General features: G+C 35.9%; 1 protein-coding gene across 1 annotated transcript in view; it reads right to left on the bottom strand.

The window, feature by feature from the left end:
- The window catches only part of MOXD1 (monooxygenase DBH like 1), a 193,123-nt gene that overhangs the window by 7,799 nt on the left and 166,269 nt on the right, over window positions 1-19,055 (bottom strand). The window contains exons 9-13 of the mRNA XM_049785015.1: window positions 18,371-18,473; window positions 16,164-16,330; window positions 12,547-12,738; window positions 10,175-10,234; window positions 7,800-7,942 (exon numbers count right to left, since the gene is read on the bottom strand). Of these exons, the coding sequence (XP_049640972.1) occupies window positions 7,800-7,942; window positions 10,175-10,234; window positions 12,547-12,738; window positions 16,164-16,330; window positions 18,371-18,473 (665 nt within the window). The remainder of the gene's footprint in view (window positions 1-7,799; window positions 7,943-10,174; window positions 10,235-12,546; window positions 12,739-16,163; window positions 16,331-18,370; window positions 18,474-19,055) is intronic.

Genomic DNA, 19,055 nt, shown 5'->3' with positions numbered 1-19,055 from the left:
AATAAGGGGCCAGTGAGGTGGCGCTAGAGGTAAGATGTCTGCCTTGCAAGTGCTAGCCAAGGAAGGATCGTGGTTCGATCCCCCGGCATCCCATATGGTCCCCCCAAGCCAGGGGCAATTTCTGAGCTCTTAGCCAGGAGTAACCCCTGAGCATCAAACGAGTGTTTGTTAATTGGTGCCAGGTGTGGCACCAAAACAAACAAAAAAGTCCAAGTGTAGGTAGTTTCTATCCTTTTAGACTTATGAGATGATTTAAATGGAGTGTAATGTTACATTTACATGAACAGCAGTGAAACAAAACAGAGTTTAAAAGTCGTTCAGTATGGCCAAATACTGAACCAAAAACCAAAAAAAAAAAAAAAAAGTCTAAATAAATTTGAAACTTGCTGGGAGGTTTGCTATGCAGAAAATGTCTTCCAAATAGTAAGGAACCATTATTCACATGGTATTGCACCATAAAAATTTAGAGGTATAAAGGTGCAGTCTAAGCAAACTAAAGTAATATGACCAGTACTGTGGAATTTCAAATATACAATAAGAACTGTAATATTATGACTGTGAGATACTTGTAAATATATATTTATTAAAAATTAAAATTTAGTTATATGAAATAAAAAAAGACGGCCACCATGCTGTCAGGAAGCTATGACACATGCAAAGACAGTGCACAGGGACTTCAAAAAAAAAAGTATAACCATGTAATAGAAACTCCTTTTAAACTCGTATTTTTGAAGAATTAAAAAAAAAAACAATGTAATTCAGTGTTTTTATGTAGCCAATGACAGCTCAAAACTGGCTTTGAACAGTGAAGTAATTCTCCCTAAGAGATGGAAAGCCTAATGGCAGTATTTCTTGGCATCTACACTGTCAGGGTGGACTTCAGTAGAACTTGTTAAGACAGAGTTCTGAACATTTCTAGAAGCTTGAGACAAATTAGCCATGAATGTAAATAATTAGGCATTTCATTCATCATGTGAAACACATGCTTTCCATGGCCAGAAATATATTTTATAATTGGTTGGACACTTGCCTGGCACACAGTCAATCAGCATAGAAACCTGGGCCACATACACTGTCTCCTGAGCCCTTCCAAGAATTATCTCTTTACCACAGAACAAAGAGTAAGCCCTGAGCACAGTACAAAACCCAAGGCAAAACATAGAATTCACTCTTTTCCCCACCATTTTCCCAAATTAACACAGGATTTGGAAAACTTTCTGGTCAAAATGTATAATGATATTGTTAATGGTAACCTTTCCCCTACTCTAGAATCAAATCTCAAGTGCAAGAATAAGATTTATCTTGTGTATTGTTTTATCTTATGCAATCTCTATCATATGTAATTGCATAAGTAAGAGTTAACAAAGAAGGCTGATTAGGAAGACCGACCGTTAGTTAGCATTAGGAAATTTAAGGAATAAACACTTTCCTACATTGGTCTACAATTTTCTATGGTAAGAATGAGTCATGGAACATAAACTATAAAACTGCAGTATAGAAACCAGGGAGATAACTCAACAGTCAGAAGCACATAACTGACATGTGCAAACACCTGAATTAGAAGGCTGGCGCTAGCTATGTGAGTAGGTCTGGAGGCCAGGAGCCACAGGAGTGTTGTACTTGTAGATGCCCTCACCATAGACTGAGCAAAACCACTCCACAGGCATCATCCAGATGGCCTCAGAACCCTTGAGCACTGCTTGTAGAACCCAAACAATATTATATGTTGACTACTTCATTTCTTTTGAGTCTAAAATTTTGCTAGTAGTTAGCAGATGACAGCTTTGTGTCCAGCCCCTAAAAAGAGTTCTGAGTATTTCATTTCTGATCAGCTTCCCAGGTTGACAGCAGCACACAAGACACAGTATAATTTGATACAAGGTGAATTAAGCATATTTAGTCCAACTCTGTAGCTGGACTTCAGAAAACAGGACGAGGATCCTCCCTACGAAGACTAAGTAAGATCCATAAAACCTTTCTCACCGGGGCCCTGAAAAGAGCCTCAACAGGCAACTATGTAAAAGAGGCCACCTCCATATAAGGGAGAGAGTGCTGTGTGTCATGCAGTTGGCTTCCCCAAAATGGAGCCCACACCCACTTTCCCCTAAGCTACTACACATCCACAATAATCAGCTGATGGTCTTGTGACCAGGGCCACCTTCACGTCCCTTTGTTCCAACTTCCCACATCCTATTGCTAGGTCTCTGAATAAATCCCCTACCCTCAGCTTCAATAAGTAAATGAGCCCTACCCAGAAGTCATTACCAGAGGATTTTGTTCTGCAGTTCTACATACTCTTTTCCCTTTTGCTTGCCCTTCTATGAGCCAGTCCATGGTGTCTGGGATCCGACACCATGAGCAACATCACAACACAACTTCACTGAGATGTACACCTTGAAGGCTAGTCTCTGGTATTCTGTTTTCTTTTTTTTTTCTTTTAGATTTCATTTTTTATTTAAACAACTTTATTACATACATGATTGTGTTTGTGTTTCAGTCATGTAAAGAAAACCACCCATCACCAGTGCAACATTCCCATCACCAATGTCCCAAATCTCCCTCCTCCCCATCCAACCCCTGCCTGTACTCTAGAAGGCTTTCTATTTCACCTCATACATTCTCATTATTAGGATAGTTCAAAACGTAGTTATTTCTCTAACTACACTCATCCTTGTTTGTGGTGAGCTTCATGAGGTGAGCTTTACTTCCAGCTCTTTTCCTTTCGTGTCTGAAACTTGGTATTGCAAGAATGTCTTTCATTTTTCTTAAAACCTATAGATGAGTGAGACCACTCTGTCTGTCTCTGTCTCTGTCTCTGTCTCTGTCTCTCTCTCTCTCTCTCTCTCTCTCTCTCTCTCTCTGACTTATTTCACTCAGCATAATAGATTCCATGTACATCCACGTATAGGAAAATTTCATGACTTCACCTCTCCTGACAGCTCCATAATATTCCATTGTGTATGTTTCTTTAGCCATTCATCTGTTGAAGGGTATCTTGGCTGTTTCCAGAGTCTTGCTATGGTAAATAGTGCTGCAATGAATATAGGTGTAAGGAAGGGATTTCTGTATTGTATTTTTGTGTTCCTAGGATATATTCCTAGGAGTTGCATAGCTGGGTCATATGGGAGCTCGATTTCCAGTTTTTAGAGAAATCTCCATATTGTTTTCCATAAAGGTTGAACTAGACGGCATTCACACCGCAGTGGATAACATTTCCTTTCTCTCCACATCCCCGCCAACACTGCTTGTTCTCATTCTTTGTGATGTGTGCCAATCTCTGGGGTGTGAGGTGGTACCTCATAGTTGTTTTGATTTGCATCTCCCTGATGATTAGTGATATGGAGCATTTTTTATATGTCTTTTGGCCATTTGTATTTCTTCTTTGTCAAAGTGTCTGTCCATTTCTTCTCCCCATTTTTTGATGAGATTAGATTTTTTTCTTGTAAATTTCTGTCAGTGCCTTGTATATTTTGGAGATTATCCCGTTGTCTGATGAGTATTGGGTGAATAGTTTCTCCCACTCAGTGGGTGGCTCTTGTATACTGGGTGCTATTTCTTTTGAGGTGCAGAATCTTCTCATTTTAATATATTCCCATCTGTTAATCTCTGCTTTCACTTGCTTGAAGAGTGCAGTTTCCTCTTAGAAGATGCCTATAGTCTCAATGTCCTGGAGTATTTTACCTATGTGTTGTTATATGTATCTTATGGTTTCGGGTCTGATATCGAGGTCTTTCATCAATTTGGATTTAATGTTCGTATATGATGTTATCTGGGGTCTAAGTTCAATATTTTGCAAGTGGCTAGCCAGTTGTGTCAACACCACTTGTTAAAGAGGCTTTCTTTGCTCCATTTAGGATTTCTTGCTCCTTTATCAAAAATTAGGTGATTGTATGTTTGGGGAACATTCTCTGAGTATTCAAGCCTATTCCACTGATCTGAGGGCCTGTCTTAATTCCAATAACATGCTGTTTTGATAACTATTGCTTTGTAGTACAGTTTAAAGTTGGGGAAAGTAATGCGCACCATATTTTTTTCCTTAGGAGTACTTTAGCTATTCCAGGGTGTTTATTGTTTTAAATAAATTTCAATATTGCCTGATCCACTTCTTTGAAGAATGTCATGGGTATCTTTAGAGGGATCGCTTAAATCCATACAATGCTTTGGGGAGTATTGCCATTTTGATGATGTTAATCCTGCCAATCCATGAGCAGGGTATGTGTTTTCATTTCTGCATATCCTCTCTTATTTCTTGGACTAAAGTTTTATAGTTTTCTTTGTATGGGTCCTTCACATTTTTAGTCAAGTTGATTCCAAGATATTTGAGTTTGTGTGGCACTATTGTGAATGGGTTGTTTTCTTAATGTCCATGTCTTCCTTATTACTATTGGTGTATAGAAAGGCCGCTGATTTTTGTGTGTTAATTTGTAGCCTGCCACCTTGCTATATGAGGCTATTGTTTCAAGATATTTTTTCGAAGAGACTTTAGGGTTTTCTAGGTAGAGTATCATGTCATCTGCAAACAGCAAGAGCTTGACTTCGTCCTTTTCTATCTGGATTTTCTTGATATCTTTTTCTTGCCTAATCGCTATAGCAAGTACTTCCAGTGCTATGTTGAATAGGAGTAGTGAGAGAGGATAGCCTTATCTTGTGCCAGAATTTAGAGGAAAGGCTTTCACTTTTTAGCCATTGAGGACAATATTTGCCTCTGGCTTTTGGTATATGGCCTTAACTATATTGAGCAAGGTTCCTTCCATTCCCATCTTGCTGAGAGTTTTGATCAAGAATGGGTGTTGGACCTTATCAAATGCTTTCTATGCGTCTATTGATATGATCATGTGATTTCTATTTTTCTTTTTGTTGATGTTGTGTATTATGTTGATAGATTTACAGATGTTAAACCAGCCTTGCATTCCTGGGATGAAACCTACTTGATCGTAGTGGATGATCTTCTTAATGAGGCATTGGATCCTATTTGCAAGGATTTTGTTGAGGATCTTTGCATTTTTATTCATCAGTGAAATATCGCTGTAATTTTCTCTTTTTTTTTCAGCGATATTGGTCTATAATTTTCTTTTTTGGTAGCATCTCTGTCTGGTTTAGGTATAAAGGTGATGTTGGCTTCATAAAAGCTATTTGGAAGTGTTCCTGTTTTTTTGATTTCATGAAAGAGTCTTGCCAGGATTGCTAGAAGTTCCTCTTGAAAGGTTTGAAAGAATTCATTAGTAAATCCATCTGGGCCTGGACTTTTGTTTTTGGGCAGACATTTGATTACTGTCTTAATTTCCTCAATAGTGATGGGTGTGTTTAGATATGCTCATACTCTTCCTTCAACCGTGGAAGATTATAAGAGTCCAAAAATTTATCCATTTCTTCCAGGTTTTCATTTTTAGTGGCATAGAGTTTCTCAAAGTAGTTTCTGATTACCCTTTGGATCTCTACCATATCAGTAGTGATCTCTCCTTTTTCACGCCTAATATGAGTTATCAAGTTTCTCTCTCTCTTTCTTTGTTTTGCCAGTGGTCTATCAATGGTGTTTATTTTTTCGAAGAACCAACTTTTGCTTTCATTGATCTTTTGGATTGTTTTTCAGATTTCCACTTCATTGATTTCTGCTCTCAGCTTTGTTATTTCCTTCTGTCTCCCTATTTTTGGGTCGTTTTGTTGAGTACTTTCTAATTCTATGAACTGCGTCATTAAGCTATTCAGGTATGCCCCTTCTTCTTTTCTGATGTGTGCTTGCAAAGCTATAAATTTTCCTCTCAGTACCGCTTTTGCTGTGTCCCATAGGTTCTGATTGTTTGGTCTCCATTGTCATTTGTTTCTAGGAAGGTTTTGATTTCCTATTTGATTTCATCTCGGACCCACTGGTTATTCAGTATTAGGCTGTTTAACTGCCAGGTATTAAAGTTTTTCTTTTGTGTCCCTTTGTAGTTCACATATAATTTCAGGGCCTTGTGGTCAGTGAAGGTAGCCTGCAAAATTTCTATCCTCTTGAAATTATGGAGGTATGTTTTATGTGCTAGCATATGGTCTATCCTGGAGAATGTCCCATGTACATTAGAGAAGAATGTGTATCCATGCTCCTGGGGGTGGAGTGTCCTGTATATATCTATGAGGCCTCTTTCTTCCATTTCTCTTTTCAGGTTGGGTTTCAGTCTGGTTGACCTGTCAAGTGTTGACAATGCTGTGGTGAGGTGTCCCACAATAATTGTGTTGTTATTCATATTATTTTTCAGATTTGTCAACAATTGTATTAAATATTTTGCTGGCCCCCCATTCACTGCATATATGTTTAGGAGAGTGATTTCTTCCTGCTGTACATATCCCTTGATTAATACAAAATGTTCATCTTTGTCCTTTACAACTTTCCTAAGTATAAAGTTTGCATCATCTGATATTAGTAGGAACACTCCAGCTTTTTTATGGTTGTTGTTTGCTTGGATGATTTTCCTCCAGCCTTTTATTTTGAGTCTATGTTTGTTCTGACTATTCAGGTGTGTTTCTTGTAGGCAGCAGAAGATTGGACTGAGTTTTTTGATCCATTTAGCCACTCTGTGTCTCTTAACCATTGCATTTAGTCCATTGACATTGAGAGAAAGAATTGTCCTGGGAGTTGGTGCCATCTTTATATCAGAGTTTGTTGTGTCTGTTGGTCAGTCTTGTCTTAAAGTAGGCCGTTCAGTTTTTCTTTTAAGAATGGTTTTGAGTCTTTAAAGTTTCTGAGCTGTTGTTTGTCTGTGAAACCATGTATTGTTCCTTCAAACCTGAAAGTGAGTTTTGCTGGGTGCAGTATTCTAGGTGAAGCATTTATTTCATTGAGTTTTGTCACTATGTCCCACCACTGCCTTCTGGCCTTGAGTGTTTCCAGTGACAGGTCTGCAGTCAATCTCAAGGATATTCCCTTGAATGTAATTTCTCTTTTCGATCTTGCTGCTTTCAGAATTCTGTCTCTATCTGTGGGATTCGTCATTGTGACTAGGATGTCACTAGGACTTATCTGAGAGACTGAGTAGTTGGTTGGTCATGTTCAGGTCATCAGAGTTGCCACGGTCATTCTCTATGTCTGGCACTGGCCTGCGTGGTTTCCCCATTGTCACACTTGTATTGTGGGTTTTTCTACGTGTTGTGGTTGTATTCATTGGCTAAATGATGTGCACGGCCGGGAAGTGAAGTGGAGCATCCATGCTCTTCTGGCTCCACCCTTTCTGGGCTTGTAAACTCAGCTCCAGGGAATGCTCCAGGGTAGGCGAGCTGTCTGCAATGAGCCACACACAGGATGAAATCAGGCTGAAAATGGAGCACAGCACAGAAGACAGGCAGATAGGGGTGCTGGCATCTGAATTCCAGCAGAGTTCAGCAGCTTCCCCTTTCTGGGCCTCTTTTCAGCCCACTCCCAAGAGGTTCAAGCGACAGGACAGGAGACAGACACACACAGGCAGCACTCACATTTTCTCATGGTCGGGCCCCACTGGGCAGGCATAGTTTCCTCATCTCTGGTTTTCTAAAATTTGCCTAACATCTCTTTTTTGATTGCCAAATTAATTAATTAATTACTCATGAGGACAACTTTAGGTACTTATAGCTGATCACTGAATGAAAGTAACAGATACTGAATAGAAAAATAAAAATGCTCACTTGATTTTCCTAACTGAAGATAATCCACTCAAATAGGACCAAAAAAAAAAAAGGCAAAATAAAAAAAAAGGAATTTAACAACATAGAAATCAATCCAACATAAAATAAAGCTCAGCCTTCACAGAAACAGTATATTTCTCATGCGAAATATGTTTACTACTTACGTGACTGGCCTGTAGATCTCCTTAACACCAATAAACTGAAGTTGTTCCATAATGTCTGGAATACTGGCACATCGAGTAAGATTAATTCTTGGGTAATAAAGAAGATATGAAAGACACATTTCATTCCTGGTACTCAGTCCCCCCTAAAAATAAAGATAATTTATTTAAGAAAAGTATATGTTCCACTATCTCTGACACAAAATGTAATCTACCCATATATGCTAGTTGTTACAAATATTGGAGTTTCATAGGTATTAAAGTTAAAGTATCTTAAATGGCAATATGTTTTAGTCAATCAAATTTTAAATAATTATTTTCAGCCCTTTAAAAGTTGATTTTTAAAAAGCATAACTTAATACTTTCATTAAAGTTATGCTTTTATGGTACAATTTTCTCACTACAAAGAAAATGTCAAGATATTAAGAAATTTTTAATACGGTAAGATTCAGTAATTTGTTGGAATTTTTTTGCTGTTTTAAATAAATGTTCTGGTATCTTATCACAAGCTCTTTAATCTGAATAAATGCAGACAGGCTTCACATTTTTAGTCTATTAGTAAATTATTCACTGGAATAAAAACAATTTAAACATGCTCCAGAAAAGAGAATCTATAGTTGATATGTTATTCGAATGCCTAATTTTCAACAAAAAATACTAAAATAATAGTATGATCTGTACTCAAGCAGTATAGTGTGTGTGTGTGTGTGTGTGTGTGTGTGTGTGTGTGTGTGTGTGTGTGTGTCTGGCTGAGAGGCAATACAGACATTGGCTTTGTAAAAGTAGATTTAAATATGTTTAAGTAGTTTGATGCAAATGTATTAAAATGGATAAATAAAATAAGTCATGACATAAAAGCAAATTAAAAATGAACAAAATAGAAATATTAGAGCTCAACGTTTTCCTAATTGAATAAAAATTACCAAATGAAATTAGCAATAAGTCTGGCATGTTAGAGGAAAGAATCAGTAAAGCTGGAGATAATCAAATAAAATTTTTTTTGATTCAAATAACAGAAAAAATGGTAAAAGAAAGTGAACATTTCTCAAATGTGTGGGGATAATATTAAATATTTAAAACCTATGTAACTAGAGAAATATATTTCCTGAATAAAACTGATGAAAGAAAATGGTAGAAAAAAATAGTTAGAGAAACTAATGCCTAAAATAGTATTAAATTTACTGAGTTAAAATTATTCTATTAATTTAAAGACCACCAGAAGGTCCATATAATACATAAAACGAATACTAAGAAAGTTCTACCTAGACGTATCATAGTAAAATTTTTTGCTGAGAACCAAAAACCAAAAACAGAGAAAATCTTAAAGGCAATAAAAGAAAAATAACTTCACATAGAAATGTATGTGAAAAAGGTATGTAAAATGTATGTGAAAAATAACTTCACATACATATGTACACTTACTCTACTGAACTGTCATAATAAATTATGGAAGTCATAATAAGATACTGAAATTACATATGAATGATCATAAGAAGAAGTTAAGAATTTTGCATCTAGCAAATCATCTGTTCTAAATGTGAATGTGAAAAACTGAGTATGATACTAAAGTAATGATTAATTATATAATGTAATTTTTCAAAAGTACTTTTGCTCTGGTTAAGTCATTTCTCCCCAATTCCTGTTTGCTAATTGTTCTTATTTTTCCTATAACTGAACCATTGCAAAAATCTTTGATTTATGCTTTTATTTAGGTATGTTTTTTTATTTCAATTTCTTATTGTAGAGTAACAATAGGTTTCTTATTTAAACTATTTCAAATTTCTTAAACTCCACTGAGTTTTAACATTAAGTTTTGTATAGGGCAGTATTATTTGGCAACACTTTGTCAAAAGTATTTCCATTGAGTCCATGTTAACTTATTTCCTTGTCAAATTTTAGAATTGTCTTAAAATAATCTTAAAATGACTAATAGTTGTGCTATTTTTCTGTTTTCTAGGAAAGACATAGTATGGTATGGATAATCATTTTCTTGAATATTTGGAAAATTCTTCAATAACTATTAAAATTAAATTTTTCTTCAGGTCAGAAGCTTTAAGGTAATGAAATACCTTTGGAGTCTCGATTCATCTACACCCAGACCCAAGTAGACAGTCAATAGTGATAAATCAACCCCTGAGCACAGAGCTGGTTCCTACGCACTATTGGAGAAGTTCCAGCCCCTCTAAAAATAGAAAAAAATACAATCTAAAACTAAAAGACTAAATTGTTGTGATTTTTACTTTTACAAGCTTTTATGCTTGAGACATCTAGAAATTTAGTGGCCAAATAAATGCACTGTTTAGATTTTTGCCCCTAAAACTAAAGTTCATTTCTCACTCTCCACAAGGAAATGTAAATAATAACAAAATTTTTCTTACCCATGTCATCCGGGTTCTATCTTTAGTGTTATAACGACATTCGGTAATCAGATTATCTCCCTAAAATAAAAGTAAAAGCATTCATGTTGGGGTTCAATGCTGTTTTAGTTATTCAATATATTTGTAGTTAACAATTCAATTTCCTGAATAAACAAATTCATTAATTTGATTTAGGAGAAGACTTTTAATCAGGAATTAGATCAACATTTAAATGATTAATATAATAAACAAGCAAACAAACTAATGGGTCTATGTATAGGCAAGACTCCACATGTGCTTGTTGCATGACATTGGGTAAGGAAATGGATCATCTGGGCACAATTTGTCCATCTAAAAATGAGTAATAAAAATAGCACTTATTTGCACAGATTTAAAGAAATTAATAACACAACACACATCTAGTTCTTAGTAGAGATAAAACACATCATCAGCAATAGATACAAGCTTCAATGATGAACTTTGTTTACATTTGTTCCTTATTATTTATTATTATTTTCTTATATTATTTGTTTACATTACTTGTTGGATTGGAGAGATAGCACAGAGTTAGGGCGTTTGCCTTGCATGCGACCGACCTGGGAGGGACCTGGTTCACTTCCTGGCATCCCATGTGGTTCCCCAAACTGCGAGGGGCAATTTCTGAGAGCAGAGCCAGGAATAACCCCTGAGTGCTGCTGGGTGTGACCCAGAAACCAATCAATTAATCAATCAATAAAGTTTTTTTTTTAAGTTTGTTAATCATGTTTTTATTTACTTATAAAATAAATATGATGTTGATCAATAGTAACTTACTATTCTAGAGTTTTCTAAGGTTTTGAAAAATTGAACACAAATAAAAACAATATTTTATGGGTCTATTAAGGTAAAACAGCAAATGGCAAATGCTATATTCGTTTTGACTAGAGGCAGCTAGCTCTAGTTTTCAATACTGAATTTGACCTCACTACCCTGCTGATTAAAGGAAAGATTATCAATATCTCAACACATTTAAATACACTATACCTTGCTAGCTGAATACTGGTCGGTTACCTCTGAAATAGAATAATTAGTTGGAAAATCCCAAAATAACACAATAGAGTATGACCTGTAAAATATTGATAAAATCATTGTTTCTCCACTTTCACAATAGTCAAGGATTTTTGCACCTGGAAAAATGTGACTGTGAGTGTAATTTTATAAATAGTAGAAGAATCCACATTAATGATGGAATAAGGGTAGGGGATTACATTACTGTTGAGCTTGATGATTATGGAATAAAATTAATTGAAAAATAAGGCACTATTGGCCAAAGAAATATAGAACAGCAAGTAGGGTGCTTGTCTGGCATGTGGCTGACCTGGGCTCAATTAGCAGCAAACCAGCATGCCTGAGCCTGCCAGGAGTGATTGCAGAATGCAGTTAGGAGTAATCCCTGAATGTGCCCTTACAAAAAAAAAGAAATCAAATGAAAATAAATAAAGCATTGTTAATTTTTATTTTTTGGTTTTTGGGTCACACCTGATAGCACTGAGGGGTTACTCCTGGCCCTATGCTCAGAAATCACACCTGGCAGGCTCAGGAGACGATATGGTTGCTGGGATTCGAACCACCATCCTTCTGCATGCAAGGCAAATGCTGTACCTCCATGCTATCTCTCTGGCCCAAGCATTTTTAATTTTAAGCCTTTTTATTATAAGGCATAAAATTACCTTCCACCAAGGCATAAAATTACCTTTAACCTTCTCGTGTTGAAACTTTAAGTAGCAAACTGTATTACATAGCATAGCATATTAATAATGTTAAAAACCTTTGTGAAATAAAATAAGTGTCTATATTCTTTTTTTGTGTGTGGTTTTTGGGTCACACCTGGCAGTGCTCAGGGAAAACTCCTGGCTCCATGCTCAGAAATTGCTCCTGGCAGGCACAGGGGACCATATGGGAAGCCGGATTTGAACTGATGACCTTCTGCATTAAAGGCAAACGCCTTACCTCCATGCTATCTCTCCGGCCCTGTCTATATTCATTTTTATAGAAAGTAAACCTCCCCAAAGTATCTAGAACATAAGTAAATCTCTGATTTTTATCAAAGCAGTGTTAACTGGATAGTCGAGTAATAAAACAAGGAATGTTTAGTGCCCAGCGCCCAAGTTTCTATTTGCCTTTTAAATCAATAACTTTAATTTCCCCTAGGGTAACAAGAAAAATAGGTCTGGATTTTGGAAAACAGATCAAACACATTCCATTGGAGTTGTGGAACACCCACGGTGTGTTGATTTACAAAGATGATGTGATCAGTGGTTCACTAGCTGGTAGGAAACTTGTTAGATCTCAGCAGATATGTCTTATTACTTCTATAAAATGTAATGAGAAAAGGAAAAAAAAAACATTCGTACTGGTAAGATCGTTTTTTCTTCCTTTAGATACTGAAACTCCTGGAAATTGAAGTCAAAGTCATCATCATAAGCAAGTAGGCTCATTTCCTCTCCTTTGCGAAAGTGACGCAGCTTGATTCCTCTGCCAGCCAGGTGAGCATGGAGAAGGACGGCAAATACGTGGATCCCACTTGGCTTTTCAGCCTCCAGTGCCTACGGGGACAGAGAGGGAAACTCAATTAGCCTCAACAAATACATGTTCAGACAGTTCATGTCAAAACAGACTTGGAGGGACAACTGAGAAATAAAGCTAAAGCAAATTAAGTGAATGCATGAGCTGCCAAGTATTTCAAATTAGAATTAGCCCTTATTTCTCAGAATTGTTATCCTTGTCAAGCCACAGTTACCTGGAGAAAAGAAATTGATGCTTACTGGAAATGACTATGCCAGACCTAATATTATCTTTTAATTTCTTCCTTTGCTTCCCTATCTCCCCTATCCTTTTCTTCTTCTTTGTCATAAATAATTTTTATTGTGACCAACGTGAATTACAAGTATTTCACAGTAATATTTGCCATATATGGTGGCATTGGATCAGGGGTATCCCACCACCAGTGTTATCCTCCCTCCACTCCAGTTCCCAGCATCCCTCTTCTTTGCCCCCCAGACTGCTAGGATAACTGGCCCCCTCTGTGTATAGCTTGTTGAAGGTTGGTTCTTGATTCTGTTGTCATTGACTTTGGGTTTGGTGTTTAAGTCTGATTTATATGCATTGTTCATAGGACTATTTGGTTCTGGTACCATACATTTTTCTTTCCCCTCAATTTATGAGGCAGAACAAGATGATTCAAGTTATGTGGTTCTGTTTGAAAGAAAATACAAAAACAAACAAAAAACCGGGGGAGAGGTTATAAATATCAATTTAAAAAGAAGAAAGGAGAAAAAAAAAGTAACAACAACAAAAAAATGAAAAATATATAAAAAACAAAAACCTACAACAAAAACGAAACAGAATAAAAAAAGCAAAAGTTAAACAGAAACACATTTTTGGGGGGCCCACTCATTTGATGCTCAGGGGTTACTCCTGGCTATGCGCTCAGAAATCGCCCCTGGCTTAGGGGGACCATATGGGACGCCGGGGGATTGAACCACGATCCGTCCTATGCTAGTGCTTGCAAGGCAGACACCTTACCTCTAGAGCCACCTTCCCGGCCCCGAAGACCACATTTTTTAAAAGAGAAATTAAAAGTTTCTTAAAAAAAGAGATTCAATATGTTAGCATCATAATCAAAATCTTAAGACATTGTACTGTTTATCCAGGTAAAAAAACTGGACTGTAAAATTGAAAATGATTTCCTATGTCCTACAACTAGTAATTGTGAACATTTGAATCATGATCTGAATAACACAGAAAAGCACTTCATTCTATTTACATTCCACATAGAAGATAAAGAATATATTGGAAAACTCATAAAAAGTTGAAACTATACAAAAACAGTCATTTTGAAATTCATTTGGAACAATAAACACCCACAAATAGCTAAAGCAATCCTTGGAAAAAGGAATATGGGAGGCATTACTTTCCTCAACCTTAAACTGTATACAAAGAAATAGTTATCAAAACAGCATGGTATTGGAATAAAGACAGGCCCTCAGATCAGTAAAATAGGCTTGAGTACTCAGAGAATGTTCCCCAGACATACAATTACCTAATTTTTGATAAAGGAGCAAGAAATTCTAAATGGAGCAAGGAAAGATTCTTCAACAAGTGGTGTTGGCACAACTGGCTAGGCATTTGCAAAAAAGCAAACTTAGATCACCAGCTAACATCATGTATGAGGTAAAATCCAAATGGATTAAAGACCTTGATATCAGACCTGATACCATAAGATACCATGCTATAGAATAGCATGTAGGTAAAACACTCCATGACATTGAGACTAAAGGCATCTTCAAGGAAGAAACTGCACTCTCCAAACAAGTGGAAGTAGAGATAAACAGATGGGAATATATTAAGCTGAGAAGCTTCTGCACCTCAAAGGAAACAGTACCCTGGATATAAGAACCATCCACTGAGTGGGAGCAACTATTCACCCAATACCCATCAGATAAGGGGTTAATATCCAAAATATACAAGACACTTACAGAACTTTACAAGAAAAAAATTCTAATCCCATCAAAAAATGGGAGAAGAAATGAACAGACACTGACAAAGAAGAAATACAAATGGCCAAAACACACATAAAAAATGCTCCACATCACTAATCATCAGGGAGATGCAAATCAAAACAACTATGAGGTACCACCTCACACCACAGAGATTGGCACACATCACAAAGAATGAGAACAAGCAATGCTGGAGGGGATGTGGACAGAAAAGAACTCTTATTCACTGCTGGTGGGATTGCTATCTAGTCCAACTTTTATGGAAAGTGATATGGAGATTCCTCCAAAAACTGGAAATTGAGCTCCCATTTGATTCAGCTATACACTCAGGGATACACCCTAGGAACACACACACACACACACACACACACACACACACAAAACATTTCAAAAATCCCTTCCTCACACCTATATTCTTTGCAGCGCTACTTACAATAGCCAGACTCTGGAAAGAACCAAGATTCCCTTCAACAGATGAATGGCTAAAGAAACTGTTGCAAATATATACAATGGAATATTATGCAGCTGTCAAGAGATATGAAATCATGAAATTTTGTATACATGGATGTATATGGAATATATTATGCTGATTGAAATAAGTCAGAGGGAGAGAGACACAGAATAGTATCACTCATCTATGGGTTTTAAGAAAAATAAAAGATATTCTTGCAAGAATTTTTAGAGACAAAAGAGAGGAGGGCTGGAAGTTCCAGCTCACGACATGAAGCTCACCACAAAGAGTGATGAGTGTAGTTAGAGAAATAAGTACATTGAGAACTATCATAACAATGTGAATGAATGAGGGAAGTAGAAAGTCTGTCTAGAGTACAGGCAGGGGTCGGGTGGGAGGTGGGAGATTTGGGACACTGGTGATGGGAATGCTGCACTTGTGAAGGGGGGTATTCTTTACATGACTGAAATCCAACCACAATCATGTTTGTAATCAAGGTGTTTAAATAAAGAAATTATTAAAAAAGAACAGTCATGGTTAAAAAACTTATGATATTTTCTTTATCAAATATATATTCTATATTAGTCTTGCATTTGGATTAAAAGAAAGTAGTTATAAAGCTTTTTGGATTTACGAAAGTCAATAAAAAGCAAAAAGTACTTTTATTAACCAATAAAAAGTAACAAATGTGAGTAAAATATAAAATATATATAAGTAAATAGTAGGCAAATAAAAGCAGAATTGTGTATAATTTTAAACTTTAGTGTATGATATGAACAAAATAAAGGCAAGGTAGGAAATAATTCTGAAACTATTCTTATCTTCTTAATTGTATTCTCATGGTACTCAAGATTTAAAAAGAGCATTCAAAGTTCTTACTAAAATCATACAACATGATTTTGAAGTTTGACAGGAAGAAAACCACCAATAATTAATTTAAAAAAGCATAAACTTCTTCAGAACTGTGTTCTAAGCGTAGTCTAATCTCAAATTGCAGCCCATAGAGTTAGATCCAGCATACCTCATCCAGGCATTCCAGGGTGCAGTGACCTTCAGACAAGAATTCAGGCATCCCTGGAGGAATGGTATGAAAGAGGCTAACCCAAAGGCCAGCCTCAATCACCCCAGCATCATAATTCCTTACATCCGTAGTATGAAATAATCTCAGTCCAGAACTATCTATTAAACCTAGAACAAGAATTCAAAATTAAAAGTGAAATTGAGGTGTTTAATTTGTAAAGCTCTCTATATTAAACTGAAACAGTTTATTAATTTTGCTTAATGTCTCATAAAGGGAAAGAAGAGCAAATAGTAATGACCACATCAGCTTTACATACAAGAATTAGAAGATAGATGTCATTTCACCAGCAACCATTTTTGACTCAGTGTATTGTGAAAGAAAAAGTTAAGTTGTTTAGCTGATACATTACACAATAATCTAACATAAAGAGAGAATAAAAATTTTAGGCCATTTATTAGAAAAAGAAAAAATCCAACCAAGTTTTATTTCATGTAGTGTGGGGGTGAAGTTCATCAACATTTCTAAGAGGCTAAAATTCCTACATCTAGAAACTATTGCTAGTGAGAAAAATACTAAAGCTATACTTTCTATATGGTTAATCTTTATACTTTTTATATGTATGTGACACTTATATCTTATGTTATTTATTTTGTCTTAAGCTTTTTATTAGCTCATCTTTATATTTCCTCACTGAATTGTTTTTTTAATCATTTAAAAGTTATTTTACCAATAACTTGAAGATTCCATTATGTCAACAGAACTACTTTAAGATTTGTGGGAAGAAAAATGACTAAGGCATACTCCTTGCTGTGATCAAATCATAAAGAGGAAAATTTTGAGTGCTGAGCCCTTAACAAATTCAGTTCTCTCAATACCTTGGGGCCACAAAAGGCAAAGTCGGGGTGATCCTTGAGTACAAAGTCAATAGTAAGCCTTGAACATTGGGGGGTGTGACCCAAACAACTAAAACAAAACAAAACAAAAAAAGATTTCTCTAGGACAGGGCCACAAAATGTTGTACGGAGGGCTGCAAACAGCCCGCGGGCCGCGAGTCTGAGACCCCTGAAATAAACTGACTTCCTTCCATAGGGATGACTTACCAACCTGTGACTCTCAAATGACTCCTTAGATAACACTTATAACTATTAAATATTATGTTTATTACATTAATCCTTATATTAACATATATTAATTATTCTGATAATTGAATTTTTATCACTGCACTATAATTTTTGTCCACTTTATTACATCTCATAAATGCAGACTCAGCCCAAAGTTGTTGCTCAATATTTGCTAAACTATATATAGAGATGCAAAATAAATTGCTTTTGTTAATCTCATATAGAACTTTTTGTTTTGTTTTGTTTTGTTTATTGGTTTTTTGGGCCACACCCATTTGATGCTCAGAGTTTACTCCTGGCTAAGAGCTCAGAAATCGCCCCTGGCTTGGGGGGACCATATGGGACGCTGGGGTTCGAACCGCGGTCCTTCCTTGGCTAGCGCTTACAAGGCAGACACCTTACCTCTAGTGCCACCTTGCCGGCCCCCTCATATAGAACTTTTAATATATTAATTTTCACATATAATTTCATTGAACTTAGTATTGAAATGTTGGTATGTAATAACTTTTAGTTCTACATCATAGTATATCCTATCACTATTTTCTGAGTATATTTATGGATTTCCTATGAACATAGAAAAATATTATATTCTATTGTGTTACCTTGGTGACAAGGTATTAGAAAACATTTCAAAAGTTCTATGTATTTGGACTAATTTATACCATGAAGGGAAAAAGAAACTTGTTGCTCTGTTATTACCTTGTAACTAATTTGCAATATTTTTTAGAATTACTGACCACAAATACCCATTTGCCTGTTTTAATACTGGCTAATTCCTGCTGCCTCAGTATAACTATAAATAATAACCTCTTCTCCTATAAGTATTTTTAGCAGTCACTCAGAATTTTCTTGTAGGATGGCAGTTTCATTGGTTATTTCTATGACTGGGATTATTTTATTTTAATTCTGTAAAACTAGAAGTTATAAAATTTCCAACAAGTAGGTGTAAGAAGGACTAAATAGTATGTCTGATTTGGTTCCCAGTGTACATGGACCCCAAATACAGACCTTGTTGTAACCCCCAGATATAGCAAGGCATGCACCTCTGAGAAAAATACAAGTTAATTATATGAAGAATTAACTCACCTTCCTTATTTGTCGGATTGTCATAATGGACTTCAAGGAGCACGTAATGAGGATCTAATGGAGTTCCAAGAGATAATCCAACATGAGGTGGATATGAAAAACCCTAAAAAAATTATTTGAGATAGTATTTTTTTGTCAATCCCTTGAGAGTTTAACTTTATTTTTTGCGGTCAGTATATAACTTTATTTTCTATTTTAGAAGATGCCCTCTGATATGTAATTGATTCCATTAAGACCTGTTCTTTAATTTTTTAATTAAGATACTGTGGCTTACAATGCTGTTAATAATGGTTTCTTATGCACTTAATTGATACACCACACCCATTACCAGTGCCCCACCTCCTCCCCCAAGGTCCCAACACTCCTGCCTCCCTCAAGATTTCCTGAAACTCAGTTGTATAGATCCATTTTTCTTTTATGTTGCCTTTGGACCTTTGTGGCTACCTTGCTATGTATGTTTAGGTACCCCATAAGAAAACAAAGATCTTTATCACTTTCCTAGTTGACTTCACTCAGCATAATAGTCTCTATTTCCATTTATGTTGCTGCAAATTGTATTGTGTTTGTTCTTTCTTAAAACTATATAGTATCCATTGTGTATATATACCACAACTTCTTGATCCATTCATTTGTAGTTTTGTATTTGAGTTGTTTCCTTATCTTTGCTATTGTAGTGAATGCAGTG

This window comes from Suncus etruscus, chromosome 12, assembly GCF_024139225.1.
Source record: "Suncus etruscus isolate mSunEtr1 chromosome 12, mSunEtr1.pri.cur, whole genome shotgun sequence".
Taxonomy (NCBI): Eukaryota; Metazoa; Chordata; class Mammalia; order Eulipotyphla; family Soricidae; genus Suncus; species Suncus etruscus.
The sequence above is the reverse complement of the archived record's forward strand: the minus strand, read 5'-3'. Positions and strand labels throughout refer to the sequence as shown.